The 10,360-nt window shown below is 44.0% G+C and overlaps 1 protein-coding gene across 1 annotated transcript in view; it reads right to left on the bottom strand.

The window, feature by feature from the left end:
- Positions 1 to 1,853: 1,853 nt before the first annotated feature.
- Positions 1,854 to 10,360, bottom strand: part of CHST10 (carbohydrate sulfotransferase 10) — a 43,950-nt gene continuing 35,443 nt past the window's right edge. Inside the window, exon 6 of the mRNA XM_040336446.1 lies at positions 1,854 to 2,940. Within this exon, the coding sequence (XP_040192380.1) occupies positions 2,403 to 2,940 (538 nt within the window). The 3' untranslated portion in view covers positions 1,854 to 2,402. The remainder of the gene's footprint in view (positions 2,941 to 10,360) is intronic.

Genomic DNA, 10,360 nt, shown 5'->3' with positions numbered 1-10,360 from the left:
AGTGCTAGATGTCAGCAATTCGGAAGCACCCTATACAGGGTAGAACCACTGCCCCTGCCTATTTTAGCAATCATGCTGCAAAGCTGCTGCGGTCATGTGTTGGCTCCAGAAAATACTTTATTAAAAGGAATATGTACACTTCAAAACTTAAAAAAAGAAGGCTTATTTTAAGGACAGTAAAAGGATTTGCTTGGTGAATGTGAAGTAATTCACAACCACCTAAGCAACAGCAGGATCTTCTTCCTACCGTTTCCATGTGGCTGCTAGTATAACATACCTACGCAGCACACAATTAGATGCAAATACCGTAAGCTGAATTATCGGGTATCCCTTGTATAGCAGAACAGCACATAAAGTTGGTAATTGTTGTCTCTAGTTCTATAATAACCGAGAAAAAACAAGAACGGTGTTGCACAATGACTTGGTCTTCAGCAGAGGTGAAGGTTCTATTTAAATAGCAGCAAAACAAATACTCTTGCGCACAAATGTGTATACCAGGCAATCCAAAGTTCAGAGTGGATATCTCAGGCCTTGCTGCCCTCCAGAATAGGGGTATCCTAGCAGTGGGAAAAGAAAGTAGAAAAAAGGGCACACCAGCCTTGTGCATTATCCTTTAACCACTTAAGGACCGCCTCCTGCACATATATGTCAGCAGAATGGCACGGCTGGGCACAAGCACGTACAGGTACGTCCTCTTTAAGTGCCCAGCCGTGGGTCCCGGGCGCGCGCCTGCGACCGGTGCGAAGCTGCGGGACCCGATCGCCGCTGGAGTCCCGCGATCGGTCCCGTGAGCTGAAGAACGGGGAGAGCTGTGTGTAAACACAGCTTCCCCGTTCTTCACTGTGGCGCCGTCATTGATCGTGTCATCCCCTTTTATAGGGAAACACAATCAATGACGTCACACCTACAGCCACACCCCCCTACAGTTGGAAACACAAATGAGGTCACACTTAACCACAAGGGGGCGCTGAAGGGGTTAACTCCCAAACTGCAATTGTCATTTTCACAGTAAACAATGCATTTTTAATGCATTTTTTGCTGTGAAAATGACAATGGTCCCAAAAATGTGTCAAAATTGTCCGAAGTGTCCACCATAATGTCGCAGTCACGAAAAAAAAAAAAAAAATAAAATAAAATAAATAAATAAATCGCTGATCACCACTATTAGTAGTAAAAAAAAATAAAAAGAAGAATAAAAATGCAATAAAACTATCCCCTATTTTGTAAACGCTATAAATTTTGCGCAAACCAATCGATAAACGCTTATTGCGATTTTTTTTTAGCAAAAATAGGTAGAAGAATACGTATCGGCCTAAACTAAAGGAAAAACATTTTTTTTATATATATATATATATTTTTGGGGGATATTTATTATAGCAAAAAGTAAAAAATATTGAATTTTTTTCAAAATTGTCGCTCTATTTTTGTTTATAGCGCAAAAAATAAAAACTGCAGGAGGTGATCAAATACCACCACAAGAAATCTCTATTTGTGGGGGAAAAAGGACGCCAATTTTGTTTGGGAGCCACGTCGCACGACCACGCAATTGTCAGTTAAAGCGACGCAGTGCGGAATCGCAAAAACTAGCCAGGTCCTTTAGTTGCCTAAAGGTCCGGGTCTTAAGTGGTTAATGTATTTATTAAAGAAAAGCTTTTAATCATTTTTCTTTTAATAAATACATCAAAGGATAATGCACAAGGCTGGTGCGCCCTCTCACTTTTTTCTACTTTCTTTTCCGAAGGTTCCATTTAGCCTGGGAAAGTAGTTTGAAGATTTATGTAGGATTTTGTTTTTTACCCAAAGACAGGACGTTTTAGCTCATGAATACGATTACAAAATTTCACACATTTTAGTCACTGTAAACCTTGTAACGCCATATACATTTTTTACATTCCTATATTTCTTTTAATGAGAGGCGACATTATTCAGCTTAGTGACTCTTCAAATGGCACATTACAAACACAAAAATTACCAGTAAAAACAAAAAGTTGACTGCTGTAACAATGCAAAGGATTGTCACAGCTTTAAAATGTTCAACAGTGTATATTGCTAATACTTTTAGGCTGTAAACAGTAAGCTTTGTTCACATTTGATTTGTGAATCAAGAAAATCCTAGGTCGTTTCTCAAAAAAACTCCCAACCCATAAAACTTAGTACGAGAGCAGTACACCAGTGTAAGTGGGCCAAGTGCAAATGGTCATCACAGGGAACCCATCAAGTCAAGTGACCCAGTTGTCTCAGACAAAAAGGTTAAAAAACAAAAACAAAAAAAACAATAAATAAAAAAGGGGCAGACTAGATTGACCATTTGGTCTTTTTCTGCCTTTACTCTAGGTTTCTATGTCCTCTTGTTGGCATGACAAGCAGCAGAACGCCAACTCACAATAGTCCATACCACATAGTTAAAATAAGAAAGTTGGCTCTTTATATCCAAAAAGTCTGAAGTCGCCTTCAAATCTCTCATAAAGGCGTCGAATGTCTCTCTTTGATACTTTAGAGAAATATTGTTCCACCTTTGTCTTATTGTAACGGGTGATTCCTGGAGGTATATGGGGATAGGATACCAGTCTGTCTATACCTGCTTCTTTCAGGATGTATGGAGCATCTTCCTCAAGAGTCTCATGATGTCCAATCACATTGTAATTAATTTCACAAGGTGCACAAAGTTCTACATATGTTACCCAGTGTATTATATGATCCCCAAACTGGAGATCTAGAAACTTGTGGTTTGGGTCCCCCAAGTATCGTACAAAGTCTTGAAACTGTAGACCTCCTTTGGTCTCGGAGCGATCTTTCCTGTATTTGCGGATGATGACAGGAGCTATGTTGTGCTTGTACCATGGTTCAAAACGAGGGTTATGTACAAACTTATCCTTGTAGGCAGAAATAAGTCGTTCAAATGGATCACGCACAATAAAAAACTTGAAATAGGAGTTCAGTCTGAAATAAGCAGGAAAAAAAAAAATAAAAAAAAAAAAAATATATATATATATATATATATATATATATATATATATATATATATATATATATATATATATATTATATATTATATTAGGCATTATATAGTAACACATCAGCTATCCCACTACATTGCCAGAGCATTCTTCACACATTTCCAAATGATACCCCAGTTTAACATTTTGGCAGCCCAAAAAAAGAATAATAAAAGAAAGTCGTACAACAAAACAAAAATTCAGAAGTGATGTAATGTATTGTATTTTCGGACTAAAACTGTACTGCTTAACCCCTTCCATACAGGGCATCCCCCCCCCTTCCTGCCCAGACCAATTTTTAGTTTTCAGCGCTGTTGCAGTTTGAATGACAATTGTGTGGTCATGCAACACTGTACCCAAATGAAATCTTAATGTTTTTCCCCCCCCACAAATAGAGCTTTCGTTTGGTGGTATTTGATCATCTCTGCGTTTTTTTTTTTTTTTTGGGCTATAAACAAAAGAAGAGCGACAATAAAAAAAAAACACAATATTTTTTACTTTTTGATTTAATAAATGTCAAAATAAAAAACCAAAAAAAACATTTTTTTCCCTCAGGTTTAGACCAGTGGTCTCCAAACTGCGGCCCGAGGGCTGCATGTGGCCCATTGCTTGCTTTTATCCGGTGTTCTGTTCCCACATGAAGGCGAATGAAGGTATAACTGATAGTAGCTGTGTGACTTCTTACCTTCGTATCCAAGCAGTGGGGCAGACAGGACCGGCAGATGTTCAGGTTAGATGGATCCAGACTCAGACATGAAGATGAAATCAGCGTGGGTTTATTCAATGCAGATAAGACAACAAACGGTGATACAATACTGTTCTGTAGTAGTGGTATCAATGCTGACTTGTTAGAATATGTCCTGAGGCTAGCTGCTGTGGCTGCAGAGCTGCTGCTGAGCTGCTGCTAACTACTGCTGACTTCTGCGTGACTTCTGCGTGGTCAAAAACTGATGCCTTCTCAAGCCCAAAAATGTGGAGTGTCTAGTCACACAGCCATGAGGAGAAACTGAAAATGGCTGCTCCCAGTGAAGAGACCTGCCCAGCAAGAGTCCACGCCTCCGAATAGAAAAAACTTTACTAACAAGAACAGGGACGTGTGGCATGCAAATTCTGGCCAGCAGATGGCAGCAGTGAAAGAAATGCATGAAAACAAACATGTAGAAATAAAGATTAATAATGTAATGTACAAATAACTATAAGGAGAACAGCACACTCCCCGTCTGAAATTTACGTAAGGATTTTCACTATGACGAATGTCCATAAAAATATAATACAACCTGTAACAAAGAACATGTGAAATGCAATAAACATGACATAGTGGGTTGGCTGACCCATAGCGGGTAAAACTGTGAAGTTCGAGTTCAGTCCTTTTTCATCCTTCGGGAACGTTCTCGATGGGTAATATTAGAATGAGTTTGTTAATCGGCCTTGCAAAAGTTTTAAGCTCACCCTTCCTGAAGATCTTCAGCTCCACCTTTCGGACCTTGCCATCCTTGCTAGGAAGAACCTTTGTAATTAGTCCCATAGGCCAGGTGATCCTTTCGGTTTGTTGCTCCTTCATTAATACGAGGTCTCCTTCTTTCAAGTTTGGTTTTTGATGTTGCCATTTCCTCCTTCCTTGAAGAATATTGAGATACTCTTTACGCCATCTGTTCCAGAAGTAATCTGCCAGGTGTTGTACACGTTTCCAGTGTTTTTGGTAGATATTCCCATGGGTAAATTCTCCACTAGGCGTGAGCATGTTGTCCGTTTTTTGGGTAAGTAGAATAGCCGGAGACAGTATGGCTGGTGTTTCAGGATCCATAGATACTGGCACAAGGGGTCTTGAATTGATGATAGCTGAAACTTCAGCGAGAAGAGTGACGAGAGTCTCGTGCGTAAGTTTTGAAGAGTTTACATCCATCAACATAGAATTTAAGATGTTGCGTGAGATCCCGATCATTCTCTCCCAGGAACCCCCCCATGTGGGAACTATGAGGAGGATTAAAAATCCAGGTGCAACCTTTCTCCGCCAACTGATCTTGGATAGGCTTAGTGTCGATGTTCAGTTCTCTACAGGCGCCGATGAAGTTACTTCCCTGGTCTGACCTCAACTGTTTCACTGGTCCTCTGATGGCGAAGAACCGTCTTAAGGCATTAATGAGGCTGGATGTGTCCATAGATTCTATCACCTCTATATGAACGGCTCGCACACTCATGCAAGTAAATAGCACGGCCCAACGTTTACTGTTTGCGTGACCACCACGGGTTCTACGTGCGGACACCATCCATGGTCCAAAGACGTCTAGGCCAGTGTAGGTGAAGGGCGGCTCTGTGCATAGTCTATCCGCGGGCAAGTCGGCCATTTGTTGGTGTAGCTGTTTTCCTCTGGCTTTACGACAGTGCACACAGTCATGCAGTAGTTGGGCTACACGTTTCTTCATACCTATAATCCAAAGACCCGCAGACCTTAACTTGCCCTCAGTGATTTGTCTGCCCTGGTGTTCAGTCTTTTTGTGGTAATGTCGGATCAGCAACGTGGTGATATGATGGTTGCTGGGAATAATGAGAGGATTTTGCTCCGCAACTCCTAGGTGGGCTTGATTCAAACGACCACCAACTCTGAGCAGGCCAAAAGTGTCCATAATTGGATTTAAGTTAGCAAGAGGTCTTTTTATAGGAATCTGCTGTCTGTTGTTCAAGCACTTCCATTCTACGTTAAATTCCTGCTGCTGGACATGACGTATTATGAGAGACTCGCTATGAGAAATGTCCTCAGCAGAGAATGGTTTATGACAGATGTGCCAACCGTGACAATCTTTATCTTCCTGAGTATTGTGATAACATCTGGCGATGTGCACTAACCTTGCAATGGTTCTGACAAGTCTCATCCAACTGGAGAAATGTTCAAAACGATGACAGTCAAGCCTGGAGGTCTGCTTTGTTTCAGTGACTAATGCGCTAACTTCGGCGCGGATTTCTGGATCATTATCCGGATCCTGGATGCTGTAAACTTCCTGTTCACATTTGTCTGCCCGTCCTAGCAGAAACTCTGGGCCTGTAAGCCAAGTAGATTTAGCAAAGGAACCCACAGACATAGGCCTGGTGGCGTGATCTGCTGGATTAAGTTCGGATGGTACGACAATGTGTTCTCTCGTCTCAGGCTTGCTGTTCATGGTACGCTGAAGAGAGTTAAATCTGGATTGCGCTTGCTCCCGATTGTCCGGGAGCCTTACCCTGGTGGTTCGGAAGGGTAATGGAGAAACCCAGTGATTGGTTTCATCTTTAAAGAACTCGCTGTCCATTATCTTAATGAACTCTCTGTCTTCTATTGATAAGGCTACCTTATCATCATCCTTGGTTGTGCGAAAGACTGATCTCCCCAAGTCGTCAGCAAAGAGGGGAGAAATGATGTCAGGTGGTTGTACGAGGTCTGGAGACTTCTCTTTCACTTCATAGTGATGAGGACACGGCTTAATGCAAGTTGTGCGTCCGTCTCCACGCACGTACGTTTTGAAGGAGTCGATTTCTGGTTGATCCAGGCATACGTTTCCTATGACTACCCATCCCAGGTCCAGCCTCTGGGCATATGGTGCGTAGTCGGGACCATTACACTGTTGGCGCACCTTGTGCACCCTTAGATTGTCTCTGCCAAGCAGGAGTAGAATCTCAGCATTGTTGTCCATAGGTGGGATAACGTTGGCTAGGTGCCTTAGGTGCGGTTGGTGAAACGCAGCTTCTGGGGTAGGAATCTCATCCCTATGGTTGGGTATTTGATCGCATTCAATCAGTGTTGGTAGGGGTATTTCGGTATTCCCACTGATGGGGGAAGCAATGTATCCTTGCGCCCTCCTGCCGCTAGTCTCTATGCGGCCTGAGCAGGTGTTTAAGATGTAGGGTTCTGATGGTCCCTTTATCCCGAAGGCTTCAAAGAATTTAGGTCCTGCTAGGGACCGGTTGCTTTGGTCATCGATGATGGCATACATTTTTACTGCCTTTTCTGGGAGTCCCTCTGGATAGACCTTGATTAGGCATATTCTGGCACAACATTTCTCACCCTGGCCCTCGCCACATACTTCCAAACATGAGCAGGAAACAGCGGCGGCTGTGTTAGCGTGGTTCTGGGGCTCCCCGCCATGACTTGGAGCGGGACTGGTGGTGACGGCAGCTGGTGAGTCTCTGGGAAGTGGAACTGGGTGCATAGCTGAGGCATGTCTTTCACTATGACACTCCTCACACTTGACGATGGATTTACAGTCCTTAGCCATGTGCTCCAATGAAGCGCAGCATCTGAAACATACCCCGAGCTCGCTGAGGACTTTCTTGCGCTCCTGTATAGGTTTGGATCTAAACCCTCTGCATTTGTTCAGTGAGTGTGGTTTTTTATGAATGGGACATTCACGATTGAAGGACTTGTCTCCTGATGAGGTATTGTACTGTTTACCCATGGGTGCTGCAGAAGATGGTAGGTTAGTCTTTCTAACACTCACGCTGCTCTTAAAGTCTCTGTGTTTATGCATGACACTTTCATACCTTGGTGATGGTGTCGCTGGAGCTGTAGTGTTGAACTCCAGGAAATCGAGGCTGGGGTCATTCCTCATCTGGGACTGTTCTTCAATGAATCTGCAGAAATGAATAAATGGGGGAAAGGTGATGTCATGCACCCTTTTGTACCTTGAGACTGATGCCGCCCACTTTTCTTGCAGACTGTATGGTAGTTTCACGACAATTGGGTTCACTCCATGGGCTGTATCCAGGTAGCATAGCCCGATCAGACGAGGGTCTCTTTTGGCAAGCTCTAGTTCCATGAGCAGGTCACTCAAATCCTGAAGCTTATGGACGTCCTTAAGATTGATCTTTGGAATGTTCTGCAATCTCTTAAATAGGGCCTTCTCTATAGCTTCTGCACTGCCAAAGGTACGTTCGAGTCTCTGCCAGGCAGCAGCGAGACCTGCTTCTGCTTGTCCCACATAGACAGTTCTGAGGCTCTTGATGCGATTTGTGGAGCTTGGGCCCAGCCATGTGATCAGGAGGTTGAGCTCCTTCTCTGCGTCTAGTTTGAGGTTGGCAATGGTGGCCTTGAAAGTTGCCTTCCAAGCTCTGTAGCTCTCTGCACGGTCATCAAATTTTGAGAGACTTGTGTTAATTAGCTCTCTGATCGCCATAATCCTGGCCAACTCAGACATATCTGATTTCTCACTGCTTGTTGCCACGACAACCTGTGGTGCCGCCGGGGCGTGTAGGCTTTGCGGCGTGAAAGGGTGAGATGCATCCAGGTAGAATGATGCTGCTGCAGGGTTGAGCTGTGATCTAGTCTCTGTAGATCGTGAGGACTGCTGCTTGAGCTGTGGAGGTAGGCCAGGAAACGCCTGATGGCCCTTTTTGTAGTTTCGTAATAACTGTCCTTGAGAAGGCACATCTGGGTGAACACCATCAGGTTGCTCGGGTGCTGTAAGTGACACTGGCACTGTAGGTGGAGATGACTTGGAGGTTTTTGTGTTGTCGGCTTGGACGGTACTGCATACTGGGGGTGATGCAGATAATTGTTCCAGTACATAGTCGCTGGTGCGGTCAGCTGGATCTTCTACCTCCTGTGGTAGCGAGCAGACTGGATCAAGACCTTGGCTTAATGCTTGCACAAGTAGTCTTACTTTAGCTAATGCAACTTCCTCTTCCATCTCTGATTCAAGAATCTTTATTCGAGCCTCTGCCCTCTTGGCCTCTGCTTCTGCCCTCTTGGCCTCTGCTTCCACTCTTGCCAGAGCTTCTTTTTCAGTGAAGGAACGCCTGACTTTGGATTGCTGTGCATTTATGCGGGCCTCTAGTAGTCTGTCGCTTAGGGTTGAGCTTCTTGAGCACGATGATCTGTATGACCGAGAGAAATGTTTGGATGAATTTGATCTGTGTGATCTAGTTTCTTGCAAATGGGAGATGCGGAGTTCCGCTTTATCTTTAGCAAGCAGCACCATGGTGTCTCTTTGAATGTCTATAGATTCTGCCTTGCTCAGTTCTGAAAGGGCTTCATCATTATTAACGTTTTTTAGAAAGGTTATATACCTTGTGAACAGTCTCTTGTATCCTTCATGAGCTGTGTTCAGCCGCCTGATGCCAACTTGTAAGCTTGAGGTATCACCAGAGGATTTAAGTCCTGACATGAGGGAGGAAACTCGCTCCCATAGCTCTTCCAGGTTATCGCATAGCTCATCTTTTGTGGTTTGATAGTTTTCCCTGACCTTTATTGTCGGTTTGAGGGAGCGTCTTGGTCGCACGACTTGGTCTGCTGGAAGTGTGGGTTCTGCTTCCTGTACTTCTTGGTGATCAGTATCAGGCTGCATTAGCTCTGTTTCATCACTGGGGAACTGTGCAAGGTCCTTTTTGTCCATTTTGATTCAAGGTGCGCTGTCTCTTTAAGAAAATAAAATTTTGAATTGGGGGCTGAAAATTGCAGTGTGGCTGCGCTGGGGCACTCTGGCAAGGTTCCTCAGGTGTTTTAAGTGATTTGCGGGGGTTTAGGTTAGAGAGGGACCCCGTGTGCGTTAACAGTTCTGCTATGCGAGCAAAGATTGATATGGGATATAGGAAACGGCTTGATGAGTTGTGGAGGGCTTTCAGGCAACAGTAAAGATACTGTGGACATGCGGTGCTTGCCCTCAGACTTGTGGAACATGCACTGTAGCCGGGCAGATTCGCTGCAGATAGGCCTGTTGCAGGGCGATTCCTTAGTGTGGTAACTCTGAGGGAATCTGTGACTGGGGTGTGGACATTAAGGCAGTTTTTGACTGTTCTGTTCCCACATGAAGGCGAATGAAGGTATAACTGATAGTAGCTGTGTGACTTCTTACCTTCGTATCCAAGCAGTGGGGCAGACAGGACCGGCAGATGTTCAGGTTAGATGGATCCAGACTCAGACATGAAGATGAAATCAGCGTGGGTTTATTCAATGCAGATAAGACAACAAACGGTGATACAATACTGTTCTGTAGTAGTGGTATCAATGCTGACTTGTTAGAATATGTCCTGAGGCTAGCTGCTGTGGCTGCAGAGCAGCTGCTGTGGCTGCAGAGCTGCTGCTGAGCTGCTGCTAACTACTGCTGACTTCTGCGTGACTTCTGCGTGGTCAAAAACTGATGCCTTCTCGAGCCCAAAAATGTGGAGTGTCTAGTCACACAGCCATGAGGAGAAACTGAAAATGGCTGCTCCCAGTGAAGAGACCTGCCCAGCAAGAGTCCACGCCTCCGAATAGAAAAAACTTTACTAACAAGAACAGGGACGTGTGGCATGCAAATTCTGGCCAGCAGATGGCAGCAGTGAAAGAAATGCATGAAAACAAACATGTAGAAATAAAGATTAATAATGTAATGTACAAATAACTATAAGGAGTACAG

Source organism: Rana temporaria, chromosome 2, assembly GCF_905171775.1.
Source record: "Rana temporaria chromosome 2, aRanTem1.1, whole genome shotgun sequence".
NCBI classification, from domain to species: Eukaryota; Metazoa; Chordata; class Amphibia; order Anura; family Ranidae; genus Rana; species Rana temporaria.
The sequence above is the reverse complement of the archived record's forward strand: the minus strand, read 5'-3'. Positions and strand labels throughout refer to the sequence as shown.